The 16,286-nt window shown below is 56.0% G+C and overlaps 3 protein-coding genes across 3 annotated transcripts; 2 read left to right on the top strand and 1 right to left on the bottom strand.

Annotated features, from left to right (window-relative positions):
- Positions 1-46: 46 nt before the first annotated feature.
- Positions 47-538, bottom strand: ANAPC11 (anaphase promoting complex subunit 11). Its single transcript, XM_069799545.1, has 2 exons — positions 374-538; positions 47-291 (listed from the first exon to the last, which is right to left on the bottom strand). Exons 1-2 carry the CDS (start codon positions 480-482, stop codon positions 146-148), a joined length of 255 nt encoding a protein of 84 aa, XP_069655646.1. The 5' UTR covers positions 483-538; the 3' UTR covers positions 47-145.
- Positions 539-598: 60 nt separating this feature from the next.
- Positions 599-5,600, top strand: ALYREF (Aly/REF export factor). The gene is made up of 6 exons (XM_069799543.1): positions 599-880; positions 1,122-1,253; positions 3,728-3,875; positions 3,974-4,037; positions 4,210-4,390; positions 5,320-5,600. Exons 1-6 carry the CDS (start codon positions 647-649, stop codon positions 5,332-5,334), a joined length of 774 nt encoding a protein of 257 aa, XP_069655644.1. The 5' UTR covers positions 599-646; the 3' UTR covers positions 5,335-5,600.
- A 206-nt stretch (positions 5,601-5,806) lies between these two features.
- ARHGDIA (Rho GDP dissociation inhibitor alpha) lies at positions 5,807-16,286 on the top strand. Its single transcript, XM_069799542.1, has 6 exons — positions 5,807-5,945; positions 12,466-12,675; positions 13,082-13,165; positions 13,768-13,844; positions 14,024-14,087; positions 14,562-16,286. The coding sequence occupies exons 2-6, from the start codon at positions 12,486-12,488 to the stop codon at positions 14,759-14,761; spliced, it is 615 nt and encodes a 204-aa protein (XP_069655643.1). The 5' UTR covers positions 5,807-5,945; positions 12,466-12,485; the 3' UTR covers positions 14,762-16,286.

The following is a 16,286-nucleotide window of genomic DNA, read 5'->3' as shown; positions in this document are numbered from 1 at the left end:
CGAGCGCGGAAAGACACCGGACACCGGGGCGGGGGGGGGGCGGGTAGGGTGTGAGCGGCGGCCGCACGTTTATTGAGGGCGAGGCGGCCGGCGGCGGGAAGCGGCCCCGGCGGCAGCCAGCCGGTGTACCGGCGGAGCGTGGCCGTCACTCCTTGAACTTCCACTCCTGGCGGCACATGGGGCAGTGCTGCTGGACCTGCTGCGAGTTCAGCCACTTGAGGATGCAGTGCATGTGGAAGCAGTGCGAGCACTGGCCCCACACCAGCGGGCAGTCGTCACCGGGCACCTTGCCTGCGGCACGGGCAGACCGTCAGCCCGGGGTCGGGGCGAGGGGTCCGGAGCCCCCGGGGCCGCCCCGCCCCGCCGCACTCACAGTCGGGGCAGCAGCCGTTGAAGGCCATCCGGCAGATGCCGCAGTTCTCGTCGTTGGCCACCCACAGCCAGGAGGCGACGCCATGCCAGCTCCGTACCCGCACCCGCATCGCCCGCCGCGCCGCGCCGCGCCCCGCCGGAAGTCCCGCCCCGCCGGGCTCCCGCGCACAAGCGCGCGCGGCCGCCGCGCCTTCGCCGCCGGCCACGCCTCTTCCGCTTCCGGCGTCGGCGCAGCGCGGCCGGAAGTGCAGGCCCCCGGAGCGGAGCCGCCATCATGGCCGACAAGATGGACATGTCCCTGGACGATATCATTAAGCTCAACCGGAGCCAGCGCGGGGCCGGCCGGGGCGGCGGCCGGGGCGGCCGGGGCCGGGGCGGCGCCACCCGCGGGGGCGGGCCCGGCCGGGGCGGCGTTGGAGCCGGGCGAGCGGGAGGCGGCGGCCCCGTGCGGAACAGGCCGGTGATGGCCCGGGGCGGCGGCAGGAACCGGCCCGCGCCCTACAGCCGGGTACGGAGCGCGGCGGGGGCGGGCGGGGAGTGCGGCCGTCCGCGGGGCCCGGCGGCGCGGCGGGTGCCCGGGCCCGGGCCCGGGGCCGGAGCCGGCGCGGGCGGCGGCAGCGGCGGGACGGGACGGGATGGGGCGGCGGGGGGCGGGCCCGCCGGGCGGCCCTTTGTCCGCTCCCGGCGGGGCGGGCGGCGTGGCCGGCGGTGCCTCGGCGACGGTCAGCGAGGTCCCGGTCTCGTTGCAGCCGAAGCAGCTCCCCGAGAAGTGGCAGCACGACCTGTTCGACAGCGGCTTCGGGGCGGGGGCCGGAGTGGAGACTGGCGGGAAGCTGCTCGTCTCGAACCTGGACTTCGGCGTCTCGGATGCGGACATCCAGGTAGCGGCCCCGCTGGGTGCGCGGGGGGCGATCGCGGGGCGGGTTTAATTCATAGCGTCGGGGTCGGGCGTGCCGGGCGCCCGCGGGAGCTCCGCGGGTCCCGCTGCCCTTCCGTGCCCGGGGTGGGAGAGCCCCGAGTGAATTAGCTCGGCGTTGGCGATGGTGTTTGCGCCGCGAGTGTTGGTCCTGCGTGGCTCTGGTGAGCCGGAGGGGGCTGTGGTTCAGAAAAGCCGCCCTTTCCCACAGAGTGGCAGCTAATTGCCTTTAAGTGGCTCTGCCACAGCACACGTGAGGAAAAGTGCTGCCCAGGGGCTGGAACCAGCTGCGGCTGGAGAATTTAGCGCAAATCGCGTAACCTCTTTAAGGTCTGTGTAACTGCAGAAGTTTCGTACCCGCACTGCACGTACACCTGCGTGCTCTGTTTTTGTGGGACCTGTTTGCACAGCTTTGTTAAAGTCACGTTCTGCTGAGTGTCGAGGTGTTCCTGTGGACACGTCCTTCGCTGTAACTGGGAAGGCTTATCTATGAGGGAGAGCGTCCTCCCCTGCATGGCAGCGTCTATGGTACCTGGTGCGTTAAATCTTCTATCTGAGTTACCGTTCAGGATCATATCCCTTGTTTTGGTTGTGCTTTTGGGTAAGAACCTGCAGGATTCTTTCAGTCAGGCGTACAGTGTGATCTGTCCCTGCGGCTGTGCGGGTTGGAGGGCTTGAGGCATGGTGCTCCTGCCCAGCTGTGGAGGCTCCGTCATGAGCGGGTTGTGCAGAAATAAACATTTGCAAATAGCAGGTGCATCCCTGCTGGAGGCTCGGCTGGCTCAGTCGCGCTGCAAAGCGATTCCTTTTACATTGGCTTCTGGTCCTCGCGTCCTCACCAAGGAAAAACAAACAACTACTTTTATGTTTTCTTCATTGGTTTAATTCATTGCAGTTACGCCACGTGCCAATCTGGCTGTGCCTGGGGAGCTGGAAGCGAGCTTTTTCAGGTCACCTAGTTACTGGGTAATGCACTGAAAACCACCTCTTTTCCTCGTGTTAGTTCAGATTTGGTTTAAATAAGTTTCTTCTTTGTTGTAGTCAGGCCCCGATGTGTAAAATGTGGCTCTGTGAAGTCACCTCAGTTTGGCCAGCTCCTGTGCTTCCTGTGGCGCAGGATCGTGGGGATTCACCTTTTCCGCTGCTGGCTTGGGCTGAGGCGTGGACGAACGTCCACCTATGGTTTATTTAGCAGCAAAGCTGACTTAACGGCTTTGCACCTGTTTTGTTGCTACCCATCCCATTATTTAGCGCTGCCTCAGATGTGGTGATTGCTTTCTTTGTTTCTATGCTGATTGCATCATTAATGTGGTACAGTGCAGCTCGGAGGTGTATGGGCTGGAAGGAGCCTCCAACGCGTGCTGCTCTCGGAGGCGTTGCTCCCCAAGTGAGCAGTCGCTGCTGCTTGGGAGGAACCTGTGTTCTCTGCAGTGCAAAGAGAAGCTGGCTCTGGAGAAGGGGCTGAGCACAGCCTCGCCTGTGGTGCGCCCTGCTCCAGAAAGCTTCTATCGAGTGCCGTGTAATGTTCACCTCCGGTGAATGAGTACAAGGGAGGAGCTGGCCTGCAGCTCTGCCTGGAGTGCTGCTTGCTTGGAAGCGGAAGAACACGTATAGTGCCCCGTCAGATGCTTGGGCAGTAACTCACGGGGACAGCAGCATGGCAGTTGGGCCTTGCAGCAGGTACTGTAGCAGGTGGCCTGTCCCTTGGGGCACCTGGCAGCTCTGGGGTAGATGTTGAACTTTTAAGGCACGGGCTGTAGCAGAAACTCACAAAGGCAAGCTCTCCTTGTTGACTTCCTAAGTGTAGCATCTGTAAAACAAAATGGGTGGCTTCGTTGCTGCCTCTTCATTTCCATCCTTTGTGACTGTGAATTACATGCTTCAGTACAGGGCTTTTCCTCATCTCAGTTTTTGGGGTACAATCCTAATGGGCCGTGTTTTTAAATTGCACCTGGTCTAGTAAAGATTTAAGGAGTTAAAAAAAAAAAAAAATCCGGCACAATGAAACTGTGACCATCTTATGAATCCCTGTGTTCATACAGGGTATTCTTCCTCTGTGAAATGGATTAGGTTCTGGATTATTTTTAAGTAGTCATCCCATTGACTCAGCCTCAACAAAAACACCTGCAATTTCCCTGGGAAAAGAAACAGGTTGGCATTCCTTGGGTCCACTTCTCTGGCTGTAAATGTGCACCCTGCAAGTGGTGAATATGAAGTCCTGCTTGTTTTTGCCACCTGTGGCAACTTTCTGAAGTCCTTCTGATGGGCTTGTGCTCCCCTCTTTCATCAGTGTTTTGTCCAAGTTGTCAGTGATGTTCTGAAAAGCGCCTGCAATTGCTGAGAGCAGTTGTGTATGGGGAACTGCGGTGCCGTCTCTTGGCTGTGTGGTGTTTGCAGCGCTGTTGGACATGTACGCTCTTCTCCCCTTTTTTTTCTCAGGAGCTCTTTGCAGAGTTTGGGACCTTGAAGAAGGCAGCCGTGCACTATGACAGATCTGGCCGCAGTCTAGGGACAGCAGATGTGCATTTCGAAAGGAAGGCAGATGCTCTGAAAGCGATGAAGCAGTACAATGGAGTCCCCTTGGATGGTGAGTCTGCGTGGCCGTCTCCATAGTGCGTTTCGCTGGCTGGAGCAGCCCGCGCGCCCGTGTCCTGCACACAGGCTCACGGGCTGCTCTTCCTCCAGGACGCCCCATGAACATTCAGCTGGTCACGTCACAGATCGACACACAGAGGAGACCAGCACAGAGGTGAGATGCTGTACGGCCGCGGGAGTCGCTCTGCCCGGTCAGCGCGGGGTGGGAACGTGCCTGGCTCCTGTCTGTGTAGGAAGTGTGGATCCGTCTCCTGTTTGGCAAACTTCTGCGTGCCTGTTTGGGTTAACCGGAATGCACTAAAACAGTTGCTCTTTAAAAATCACAGTGTAAACAGAGGTGGCATGACCAGAAACCGTGGTGGTTCAGGAGGATTTGGTGGTGGAGGAGGCAACAGGCGAGGTACTCGTGGTGGGAACAGAGGGAGAGGCAGAGGAGCTGGGAGAACTTCCAAACAGCAGCTCTCCGCAGAAGAACTAGATGCACAGCTGGATGCTTACAATGCCAGGGTAAGTGCTGCTCAGGCGCTGTCCACAGGTTCCCCACGGCATCTCGTTCTGGGAAACATTGGCAGCCCAGAGCTCGCAGGAAACAGAAAGTGTTTTCCGGGTCACTGGATTAAAGCGTTCTCCCTCTAAAGCCGAGCAGCGCCTTGGTCCGGTAGTTGGCTTTACTTTCCAGAATGCTTTGCCGACTGCTGTTACTGGTTGCCAAGAAACAACCCCTTGTCCAGCTCCGTGGCTCGCTGGGGCCAGTGTGGGGCAGCCTCCTGCACAGCTGGAACAGCTGTGACGAGCAGTACCTGTGTAACAAAACCCACAGAGAATGGGCTGGAAAAAGGAAAAACAAAAAGGAAAAAAAATGTGTGAAATAACTACATGGGATGCTGATGGAGGAAGGGTTGGCGATGCTGATGGCCGATACGAGTCCGTAACACACAGAGCCATGCACATTGTTTGCTGCCTTCAGAACTAGCTCAGATGTCTCTGTGCTGCAGCCGGGTTAACATCTCAGTAGAGAACTGAGCTCACATGTGTACATGAGTCAGTGTTGTAGGAGCGGGATAAAATTGAGGCGAGAGTGTGGAAGAAGTGGGATGAGCAGAATTCCAGAAAAAATTGTCTGGTGTTTTAGAGCAGCCTTCTCTGGCTTCGGGGATGCGTAAATAGTGTTATTTTGCAAGGACTTGGCTGGGGGCGGGGGAGCGCAGCAGGGCAGTTGGCCGTCGTGCCTCAGGGCGCCGCGGTGGCTCAGCTGGGCCCCGGCACTGCCGGACGCTCCCAGGCCAGCGCCTGAACGGGCCGGGGCTGGAACCTGCCATCCCCATCCGGCAGCGCCGGGGCCTTGCGGTGGTTTGCCGGGGCCGGAGTGCCTCCGCAGGGGTGGGCAGGCAGGGTGCCACGGGGTGCGCGGTGACGGCTCCTCTCCTCTCTTCCAGATGGACACCAGCTAAAGCGGTGGGCGGCGGGCACAGGGAAGGACTCCGATCTCGCTCCACGCTCCCCGGCGGGGGCTGCGGCCGTGGCTACTAATACCGAGGATGGGATTTGTTTTACTTTTACGTTCTGGGATAGGTTTTAAACTCCTGTAAAGGTTTTTTTTAATTCTGAAGCAGACCTGTTTTGTACCGAGTTATTTTTGGGATAAATTTTACTGGTTGCCTGTTGGGCCGAGGTGGCTTTTTCACCTTTGCCGTAATAAAATAGAACCGTGTCTAGAGCTGTGGACGCCTGCCCGCCGCGCCGTGCCTGGCCCCGCCCCGCCCCGCCCTTCCCGGCCCGGCCCCGCCCTTCCCGGCCCGGCCCGCGCGCGCCTTCCCGCGCCCCGCCCCGCGGCGCTCTACCCCTCCGCCCCAACTCTATCGCTCATCCCGCCAGCGTGCGCGTACCCCGCCCCCCCGCCTTTGGGCCAATCAGCGCGCCGGGTCGCGGCCGGAAGTGAGGCGCGGGGCTCAGTCTCGTATAACGGGAAGTGACGGGCGTGTCCCGGAAGTGCGGGGGCGCGCGGGCGGCTGGGCGGATCCCGGCGGCGTTGTCACCGCAGCGCGGAGAGCGAGCAGGGCCGGTAGGGCGGGGCCGGGCCGCGGTGGGGCGGGGGAGCGGCGGGGACCGGGCGGTGGCGGCGGTGGGGGGGGGATCAGATCGTGGGGCCGCGCCTCCGACCCGCCGTGGCCTGGCCGGGCTCGGCCGCCCCGCTGCCCCGCTGGCTCCGGGGCGCGGCCGAGGTATGGGAGCGTGGGCCCCGAGTGCCCTCGCACGGCCCGCTGAGGGCCCGGGGGAAGCCGCCGTCCCCGGCTGGCGCCGTCCCGGAGCGGAGCGGAGCTCTCGCGGCACCGAGGCCCGCGGTTAGGGCGAAACACGGGCGGTTCGGGTCGGCTCGTGCTCCCCGGAGGAGCCGGGGCTGCTCCGAGCCCTCCCCTCAGGTTTCTCTTGTTGCCTGGGCCGCGGTGAAAGGAACGCTGGGTCCTTTTGGCCTCCCAGGGCGCTTGGGGCTGCAAGTGCTCTCGTTTGTCTCAAACAGATTTTCCATAAATGGTTCCTAGTTACGAAACGAGGAACTTGGAAGCAGCTTCCTCAGAGTGGATTTCCTTCCGTGTTAGAGTAATTAAAGAGCCTGTCTTATCCCCCTTAATGCTGTCGGCAGGGTGCACATTACAGAAGCAGGGGCAACGTGCATAAAGGCTGCAGCTTGGCTCCTGCAGGCTATGGTATCGGTTCTCCTCCTTCCTTTACAGCCATGCCGGAAGGATGGCGATGTCTTCCCTGGCTCCACAGCTCTTTGCAACAAGTCTGAAAGTCCTAACTTCCTTTTCTTAAGCCGATAAGAACTCGTAGTCACGTGAAGTGACTACGTTGCTGCCTTGAGGGTTTCGGCTCTAGTCCAGAGTGCTTTGCTGCTGCTCTCGTTGTCCAAGCATTCTTCCAGCGCGGGTGTTCTTCTCCCGTAACTGCTGAGCAGAGGCGGTTTCATTGTAGTGTTCCACTGTGGGGACGAGTGGCGATGCGTACGGATGGGTCGTGCTCTTGGGGGTGTCCGCAGCTGCAGCGCCGGGGTCACCACACAGATGGCGGTTGCAGCCAGACTGCAGCCCGTTTACCCACATAACTTGTTTGTATCCTGGGTGTAGGACTGCGAGAGTTTTTTAAACTTCTGAAGTTGTGAGTGTATGGAACTGTCTGCTCATGCCTTTGGTTTTGCTGTTGACAGTTAATGCCTTGTAGGTGAACTGCAGGCCAGGGTTATGTCACAAGCAAAAAAAAAAAAAAAAAAAAAAAATCCCACATCTCCAAACTGCTGAGTCCCTGAAAGGCAGCGGACTGTTTCCAGAGTCCTTCATCCCCAGAGCTGTAAGCCAGTGGCAGGGATCAGGCGAGACGAGAGTTCTCTGGGACGCTCTTACAAAGCAACCAGTGCAGTGGCATTATCATTATCTGGATGTCCCCTTGCCTCCGAATTACCGAGTGGTGTCAGAGGGCAGCACTCGGCCTCCGGAAGTGTCAGTGAGTCACCAGTTCCTCCTTTGCTGGTGATGTGCCCACCCGCTCCCCTGCTGCTGCCCTGGGAACTGTCTGAGCCCCGTTTATTTCTGATTCAGCCTCCTGAGCTGCCATTGTACGTGCAGAGCAGCAGCACAGCTTGAGCCGGTTTAAGCAGTTCTGGCTCCCTGTTCTTACAGTGTAGCAGTGTTTGTAGCTGCATAGTGAACCGGATCAGTGAACTGATCTGGCTGGAAAATAGCCCTGCAGAAACGGTTATTAACTGGATCAAATTCCAACCGAGTTTGCCCTGTGGCTGCACAAGCCTTCCCTTGCGCCACGAGGGAAGAAGGAAGGGTGGGGACCGCTCGAATTGGCACTGCTGTGCGTCCACGGCTGCGCTGCGGTCTAATGGACGTCTGAAGCCAATTAGCTCATCATAGTTACCTCTGGCTAACTCTGGTTTTGCTAGTGCCGTGGGATCTTGACCCCGGGGTATGAAGAAGTTGCTGTTTACCGCTGTCTGCCTGAAAACAAATAGGGTCATGTTCCTAGCAGTTTTTCTGTCTGGCAGAAGGTGGAGCTCTTGCATTCGCTGCTGCTAGCTCCTCGGTCCTGAGCGAAAAATGCTGAGAATCCAGGAGAAGCTGCTGATTTGAGGAAGCAATGATGGCAGCTGAGTGCAAATTCCCAGGTGGGAAGCGATTCAGCCTGCTGCTGTCTTCTGCAGGCTTCTGTGACCTGCAAGGATCTGAGAAGCACCCAGGGCTGCTTCCCTAGATGTCTCTCCACGTCTGAGGAGCCCGCCTCCTGTAATTTGCTTGTGAGGGCTGGGAGTCCCCTTCCCTGCCAGCCATGGCAGAGCTGACAGTGGGTCTGTGCCTTTTGTAGAGCAGCAGGCCTCTCAGAAGCCGCAGAAACACTAGGTCTAGTGTTCTGCAACTCGGCTGAGTCTTAAGAGCCAGAGAGCCACTGTTCGGAGGTGCTGAGCAGGACACCCGAGCACCTCCTGAGTGTCAAAAGGAGCTGAAGAAGAATTTCCTTCCAAACATCTCAGAGCAATGCCTGAGGTTTGAGGTCTTGAGCTCCTGCAAGGCAGCTGCGCCCAGCTGCAGGTCAGCAGTGTAGCGGGAAGGCTTTCATTAAGGAGCTGAGCCCTTTGAAGGACTGTCTTGCAGGTCCCTTCTCTGTGTATTGGTGTGTGCTTGCTGCAGGTCTTGGCATGGCATAGATGGGATACACAAGTGCAGTTCTCTCCTGGCAGTTCACATGCAATCAAGTCCCTTGGCTTCACTTTGTCTGGCAATGTCATGGCTGGTCTTTCACATGCCTAAAAAAGCTCTGGTTTACTAATCCTGAGCTGTAATAAATGCTTTGTCCAAGAAGTCTGAAGGGTGAGGTTGAGGCCCTCATAAAAGTTTTGATGCCATGAGGAGTCTCCTTCCTCTCTGGCTGCATGTTGGAGAAGTAGCCAAGGCGCTGTGACCTATGGTGATGAAATGCAGTGCTCTGTGCGGAAGGGGGCGGCCTGCCGGCCACAGCCTGGCCCCTGCCAGCTCTGTCGCAGAGTGTCTCAACCCTTGCATCTGGCTGGGGTGCAGGAGCCCGCTCCTCTCGGGAGCGCTGCAGCAGTGGCTTTGGTGCAGCCTGGTCAGAGATGTTCTTCTGACTGCTGCTCCTGGGGAAGCCTGTTGGAAGAGAGGAAGTGATATTTCTCCAGGGCTTCCTCAGAGAGCTGAACCCTGGCCTGGCCTGAGCTGCTGGTTGGAGTAGTGCTTTGTGTTGGTCTGAGGAGCCGTTTTTGGTGTCTGGTGGGCTTCTGTTGTTTTAGAGATCCTGTGAGGACTGGGGTGGTTCTTGATTAATCCGTGTGGTGGTGTGCATGGTTGTTTCTTTAGCCCTGGATCACAGGATTAAGACTAGAGGCATAGGAACACAACCGAAGACCTGGGGATTTGCTTTTTCATTTTGGTTTTTTTTTCTTCCGTGCCTTCTACAGCATGGTTGTTGCTAAATATCTGTTTGTGGGAAGGGTTACCCTGACAGAGTTGATGAAGATTGAGCGCTGTTGATGTGTGGGAGGAAACTGTTGCCCTGTCTGTTACATCTAGAGGTTGGTTATCGATGGCTCTATACGTGGGTGAGACCAAACTAATGCATTTCTTAACTGATCAGGATAGGATACCTGATCCTGGAAATCAGCTGCTATTTCAGCTGCTAGAAATCAGTACTGTTTAACGCTAAGGCTGTTCCTGTGTGGAGTGCAGCGATCTTCCAGACCTGACCCTGCTGTCTGGAGCTGTGCTGTGGTTGGCTGATCCTTCACTGCATGCACAGTGCTGGGTTCGGCGAGCTTTGTTTGCTTGAGGAGAGGCTGTGCTACAGCTCCTGTGGCCTGTCACTTGCAGGTGCTGATGAGGCCATTTGTTAGAAGTTTTGTCTCTGCTTGGTCTGAAAATTGGAAGGTGGTATACACCTTTGGACGCTAATGCCGTGCAAAGGGACCTGGCACCGTCGGGGATGTGCACGTGGATGGATACTGGTGGATTGTCTGCCACATGGGTATCTGTTTGTTATATTCAGGCTTTCAAAGAGGACTCAATCACAGAGAATTTGGGAGTCAACAGAAGTCAGTGACTGGGGACTTTAGTTCTTTAAAGCTCTCACTGGAAGTCCGTCACTTCCATTTCCTGAAAGCTACAGGCGTCTTAGGAGAGAGGTCCAGGAGTTCTTCAGCATAGGGAGAGAGAATGACCTGTAGTGCCTGGGAGGTGAAATGTAGCCCGGAGGCGAGGCAGAGGACTGCAGTAAGGGGATCAAGCAGTAGAACGGATGCTTGAGTGAGTGTTTGCTCAACACTTCTGAGAGTCTGCAAGGCTGGAGGTTTTTTTGGTCAGGAGCACAAAGGAAGTGACTGGGTTTGATACAGAGATACCAGGGTGAGATCTAGTCAGTTGTTCATGTATGACATGAGATTAAATGGCCTTTTGAATACAAATTTTCATGACATTCAGTGCCAGGATATTGGAGGATACCATGCAGAAGGGCCAGCTGTTTGTTGTAAAGTGTAGGGGTCAGTACCGGCAGTTGTTGGGAGTAGTAAGTGCGAAGGTACAATGGGACAAACTCCCCTACGCAGACACACTTGTGCCACGCAGGGCCAAAGCCCTTGTAATAACCCCAAAGTATCACATCATCCTCCCACCTTTGTCTGGTGATAAATCTTAGTCAAGCTTTAATACCCAGAAACACCAGTTGCATCCATTGCAAGTACCCTACCCCCAGGACACCCTGAGAGCTGTGCCAGCCTCTCCAGGGAAGCGCTGCCAGCCCAGGACAAGCCAGCACGTCTGTTCCCAGGTTTGACAGTGGGCCAGGAGTGGGTCCCCACCGGGGGCCTGGCTGCAGCTCCACCTCAGCACCGGTTCCCTGGGAGCTGGGGCCAGCGCCTCACCCAAGAGTCCTGGCAGCAGGTGGGCTGGTCAGTGGTTCTCCTTCCCCCTTACTTTTCTCTCTCCTCTGTGCATTTCCTGATAGGTCTGCTGTAGTCTTCTTTTCTGGTGGAGATGTGCAAAATTTCATTTTGTGTGTCTAATCTGTCTCCTTTGCCCTGTTCCCCAATAAAACATTCATAATATTTATGGCTAAAAATATTAGTGGAGCCCAGCTGGTACCTCTGCTGTTCTGCTGTTACACCCTTGCCAAGCTCGAACTGGATGTGGAGTCAGACTGGCTCCAGCATCTGCAGAACTTGCCTTGTGTCACTATAAAATGTGCTCTATAAACCATGTGTGGTTAGTGTCAGCGCTGAGGTCTTTCTTTCCCCCTCTGGGTGGCACGTTGGGTAGAAATGGAATAACTGAACTGTGTGCTATTACATCAGCTAGCTCGAAGACGAAAAGAATGGATGATGGTTAGCTTATTTAGCATAACCTGTATGAGAAGCTTTAGGTGCTTGTAGATCATAATTAAGCCTGTATTTAAGTACATTGTGTGTGTTTGTTGTACTTGTAGCAAATGTAGTAGTTCTTGATTTATTTGGAAACTAGATCCCAGAGCAGTGAATGCAGTTCCGCAGTCTGCTGCGAGTTGTGCATGCTAGCACAGAGCTCCAGGCGGGAATACTGAATGCGGGAGTGCCAGATAATGACAGAAACACTTGGATCCACCAGCAGTTCATTTGCGAAAGATTTTGCTTGTACAAAAAGCCTTTCAAAAGCTGTCACTGAAAGAGTTTTTCGAGTCTTTGGAGAGTCCAAGTTGATATTTGCTGTCAGATGACCCTTAGGACAGCACACTCCGTGGAACATCAGGAATTGCTGAGGATGTCATGGGCTTTAACTGAGGTTTTTAATGGGGTGTTGGCATCACCTTTCACCAGCCTTCAGTGTGCAGCTGGGTGTTTCCTGGTTAGAGTCTTGGCCAGCCAAGCCAAACTCTGCACATGTTTTTAATCCATTATCTGTTTCACTGGCCGTGTGTGACACAGATTTTTGAAAAGGACTGAGCATGACATCAGCTGAGCCAGGTGTCTTCTTCCACTCCTCCGAGGCACCCAGCACCTGGCGCAGAGCAGATTGATCTGATTGAGTTACAAACTGTGAGATCTAGATTGCAGCAGAGGCTCCTGGCATTTGTGCCAGTGGTGGGGCAGAGGCCTATTCTTAGCTGGAATCGTGTGTTGTAGAGAGCAGAACTGAACTGGGTTTATTCTGGGCTCAGGTTTATTATGAGCGAAAGCCTCACCCGGCTGATCTTGTGGAAGAGAGCATTTTCTCTACGGCTTTGGATATTTACCTGTTCCAGCTTATGAGTAAAGCACTGAGGTTCAATTTTTCCTTTCTTGCGTGGGCCTCTATGGGCTGAGTATGAGACCTGGCCTATGGAGGGGTCTGCAGGGTCTGTGGGCTCTGCACCCTTGGCAGGGTTGTGTCCCCTGAAGACTCCTGAGGACAGCCTGTGAGGGGCCCACGTGAGAGAGGGAGCCTGTGGAGTCATGGCGGAGCAGTTCTGGGGAAGCCTGGTTGGTGCTGATGGGCTGCGGTGCTGTGCAGGAGCCATGCTGGTGGAGTAGGTAGATGCAGTTACACTTCTCCTCCCCACTTCAGTGTAACTCGTGTGTGTAAGGATGGCAGAGCAGGAGCCGACAGCAGAGCAGCTGGCCCAGATTGCAGCTGAAAATGAGGAAGACGAACACTCCGTCAACTATAAGCCACCTGCCCAGAAGAGCATCCAGGAGATCCAGGAGCTGGACAAGGATGATGAGAGCCTGCGCAAGTACAAGGAGGCACTGCTTGGTGCTGTCACCGTGACTGCAGGTGAGCCCTAGGACATGGCTATGCCTCAACCAAGCCAGAGCTCCATCAGTCACTTCCAGCCTCATCCCTGCTCCTGCCTGGGAGCTGTTCTCCTCCCAGCTCTTTGCGCTTCGGCCGGAGCACAGCCAGGAGCATAAAGGCCTGTTTCTGCACTCCCCTGGGCTGATCTCTGGCCCTTGGAATAAGGCACAGGGACTGAGGGGTGGCACGCTCTGCCTCTAGAGGGGGATGCTCTTGGGGAGACTGTGGGCTGGGCCTGACACAGCGGGGAGCCCATACCTTCACTGAGGGGGATGTTGTTCTCACTGGTTTTCTTGCTCTTTCAAGAAGTGCCCTGGAAGGAAAAGGAGTTGTGTTGGTTGGTGTCAGGGATGGGTGTTTAACAGCCTTTTTGCTTGTTTTCTAGATCCCAATGCTCCAAATGTGGTGGTGACCAAGCTGACTTTGGTCTGCACTACTGCTCCTGGCCCTCTGGAGCTGGACCTGACAGGTGAGCTTCTTGCCCTTCTCCCAGGTCAAAGCTGGCTTGGTGTGGAGCCTGGCAGAAGGCCCCACAGGAGCATGGCTGGTGTGGTGGCCAAGCCCTTCTATGTCTGAAATGCCCCTGCGCTGGATGCAGGGTAAGGTGCCTGGGCCCCCGGAGGGTTCTGTGCTCTGAGCCCGGCAGCTGTGTCCCCCGTCGCAGCAGAAGGCCCTTCTGCTTCCACTCCCTTGCCAGCCCTAGTTTTTTAGAGGTGTGAGCTACTGGCTGGGGGAGCCAGCTGTCCTCCAGCCTGTGCAGTAAAGCTAATGGCAGCTTCGAGATGGTGACAGCCTCGGAGCAAACATCTACAAAGGAACATTCTTGAATCAACTGCATTGCTGCACTGCAGTGTCCTTTGGCAGGGCATCGCTCGCCCACCTCGGGTAGCATGGGCAGTGCAGCAAGGAGGGTCCTGTCATGCAAAAACGAAAGGATGAACTGTGTGCTGTCCAGGCAGTAAGGGTCATCCCCTGCTACTGCAGATACTGTCCTGATCACCTCTTGCGACTTAGATTCGCCCCAGAACACTACACAAAGGGAGTCTGAGCAACCATATCCCTTCTTTGTAGGTGACCTGGAGAGCTTCAAGAAGCAAGCATTTGTGCTGAAGGAGGGTGTGGAATACCGGATAAAAATCTCCTTTAGGGTAAGAATTCAGATCCGAAAGCTGAAGAACGAGTGGAACACCAGACTGCTGCAGTCCCAGCATAGGGCGTGCCTGAGTCCCAAAAAGTGGTGTGGTAGAGGAAATTGTCTGCTACTGTGGGTGGGCTAGGCAGTGTGTCTCAGAGATGTCTTCTACAGTCCTTGCTTGTCTCCCTGCAGGTTAACAGGGAGATTGTGTCAGGGTTGAAGTACATTCAGCACACGTTCCGGAAAGGCGTGAAAAGTAAGTGCTTCTCTGTGACTGGGGTGCTGCTTTGTGTGAGGGCTTTCTGGCTCTTTCCACTGCGGTGATGGGGGCTCGCCTGCTGGCGCCCCAACAGCTCATAATGGCAAGAGACGGTCTTCAGTCGTCTCTGTGCCGCTGAGCCTGTGGTGATGTGCAAAGGCTCCTGGGTCTGCTGCAGGGTGGCAGCCTGCAGTCCTGGCTGCACCTGCACCTCTGGGCTTGATGCGTAATCCCTGCCGGAGTGTGGCGGTGAACAGGTCACTGCTGACAGCAGTGCTAGTGTGGGGGGAACGCTCCCGGCAGGAGGAGCTGTTCCTGGAGTGAACAGAGCTGTTAATGCAGGTGACGTTCTCACAGCTCCTCTGTGGATTGTTGTAGCAGGAAGAGACCTTTCATTTGCTTTATAGCCTTGTCCCAAATGCACGGGAGGCTCTTAAACAGCCTCCATGCACCTCTTTTTTCTCCTTCTAGTTGACAAGACCGAATACATGGTTGGGAGCTATGGCCCCCGAGCAGAGGAGTATGAGTTTCTGACCCCCATGGAAGAAGCCCCTAAGGGCATGCTGGCCCGGGGCAGCTACAACATCAAATCCAAGTTCACAGATGATGATAAGACTGACCACCTGTCCTGGGAGTGGAACCTGACCATCAAGAAGGATTGGAAGGACTAGCCCTTCCCAAGGCCAAACCCCAGAGAGCGTGAATCAGACAGTGGCTACCGTAGAAATCCCCCCCTGTACCAAAGTGCTGACATTGGAACCCTCTTACCCTTCACCCCCTGTTATAATTTGACCAGAGAGCTCAGTTGTGTAATGTGCCCCCTCCCCAGAGAATCGCTGAGTGCATTGACCAAACCGTGCTGTCTGCATCTGGTCTCCAGCTACCCATCCCAGGGCCATGCTGTCCCAGCGCAGAGGTGGGAGCACTTGCTCCCTCATCAGGCCCTTTGCTGCTTCTCACCTGCCTTTATTCGGGTAGGTGCTGAAGGGGAGAGACTCCTATGTTCTGTGTAGGATCCTCTGCTTGGCTTTCCTGTGCACAGCTCAGGGTAGCTACTGCCTCCAAGTAGCTGAAGAACTTTGATGCCAGGCAGCTATCGAATCCGTTTGTTGGCTAAAATCATGTCCAGCCCGCCCCTTCCACCCCGTCAGTGTCCTGGGAACGCTGGCAGCTTCATTTGTGGATGTTCCCTGTAACCATGATGCCTTAATGTGTAACATGTATCCTCTAGGGAGGGGGCCCTGCCCTTGTTACACTTTTTAAATGCCACCCACCCTCCCCCTGTTTGTTGGCATGGCACTCATCTTGGTCACGCCCCTCATGGGTTATTAGGAAAGATTCACAACTTCCCGCTTTGCTGCTGGTCCGTTCTTCACCTGAGACGGGACATCTCCAGAGGGGAGGGTGGTGTGATATCCTGGGTGACGCCTGGCCACCCCTCCCGGTGTCCAGAGAGCTGGCCTGGCAGGACCCCTGGCCCTGTTTGCGTAGAGCTCCGAACTCTCTGGCAGCCTCAGAGCCTCTGAGGCATAGAGGGGGTTGCAAGGCAGGTGGGTGCGGGAGTCACCAGTGTTGCCATCACCTCACACTTCTCATTGCAGCCAAGGTAGCTGCAAAGCACTGAAATTCCAGGACAGCACCTGCCCTCCTGGCTGTTTTGGGCTGAGGATGGACTAGTCTGTTTCTGCAGCTGCTCTCCTGATGCGATCAACAAAGAGCTTGCAATGGACAAGCATTCAGAAGCGGTTAATGCCTTATGTATCTGTTCTGCCTTTAAAATCTGTGCCTGGCCTGTCAGTATTTATTGCCTTGACACTCGACTCCCCTGCCCCGTGCCCATAGCAGACCCCTGCAGCACGCCAGCCTGCCACCCACGGCTGCACTGACACGGCGTTCGGGGCGCAGGAGCCCTCGGGGGCCCATGAACCCCTGAGGGCTGGGCAGGCACGTTCCAGCTCCACAGCCCTCTTATTTGGATCCTACCACGTTGAGGTCGTATTAGAACTGGGACCAAGTACATGTGGCTTTCTCGTAGCTACGTCTTTGCCTCTAACTCTCCCTTGCCCTGCCCCTAGAGAGATTTTTGTTAATTTGATTTGGTGCATATTGTCTGTAAATCCTAGACCCGGGTTAACAGGTTTGGAATCATCGTCTGCTTCTCCTTTTATGACAGTTAAATAAAATCTTTGAACTGAC

This window comes from Haliaeetus albicilla, chromosome 12 (assembly GCF_947461875.1).
Source record: "Haliaeetus albicilla chromosome 12, bHalAlb1.1, whole genome shotgun sequence".
Lineage (NCBI taxonomy): Eukaryota > Metazoa > Chordata > Aves > Accipitriformes > Accipitridae > Haliaeetus > Haliaeetus albicilla.
The sequence above is the reverse complement of the archived record's forward strand: the minus strand, read 5'-3'. Positions and strand labels throughout refer to the sequence as shown.

Excerpts from the sequence above, each read along its gene's own strand:
- ANAPC11 (XM_069799545.1), bottom strand. The coding sequence starts at position 482 with ATGCGGGTGCGGGTACGGAGCTGGCATGGCGTCGCCTCCTGGCTGTGG. Across the intron at positions 292-373 it reads CAACGGCTGCTGCCCCGACT|GCAAGGTGCCCGGTGACGAC; the intron begins GTGAGTGCGGCG and ends CCCGTGCCGCAG.
- ALYREF (XM_069799543.1), top strand. The coding sequence starts at position 647 with ATGGCCGACAAGATGGACATGTCCCTGGACGATATCATTAAGCTCAAC. Across the intron at positions 3,876-3,973 it reads CAATGGAGTCCCCTTGGATG|GACGCCCCATGAACATTCAG; the intron begins GTGAGTCTGCGT and ends CTCTTCCTCCAG. Across the intron at positions 4,038-4,209 it reads CAGAGGAGACCAGCACAGAG|TGTAAACAGAGGTGGCATGA; the intron begins GTGAGATGCTGT and ends TAAAAATCACAG.
- ARHGDIA (XM_069799542.1), top strand. The coding sequence starts at position 12,486 with ATGGCAGAGCAGGAGCCGACAGCAGAGCAGCTGGCCCAGATTGCAGCT. Across the intron at positions 12,676-13,081 it reads TGCTGTCACCGTGACTGCAG|ATCCCAATGCTCCAAATGTG; the intron begins GTGAGCCCTAGG and ends CTTGTTTTCTAG. Across the intron at positions 13,166-13,767 it reads TCTGGAGCTGGACCTGACAG|GTGACCTGGAGAGCTTCAAG; the intron begins GTGAGCTTCTTG and ends CCTTCTTTGTAG.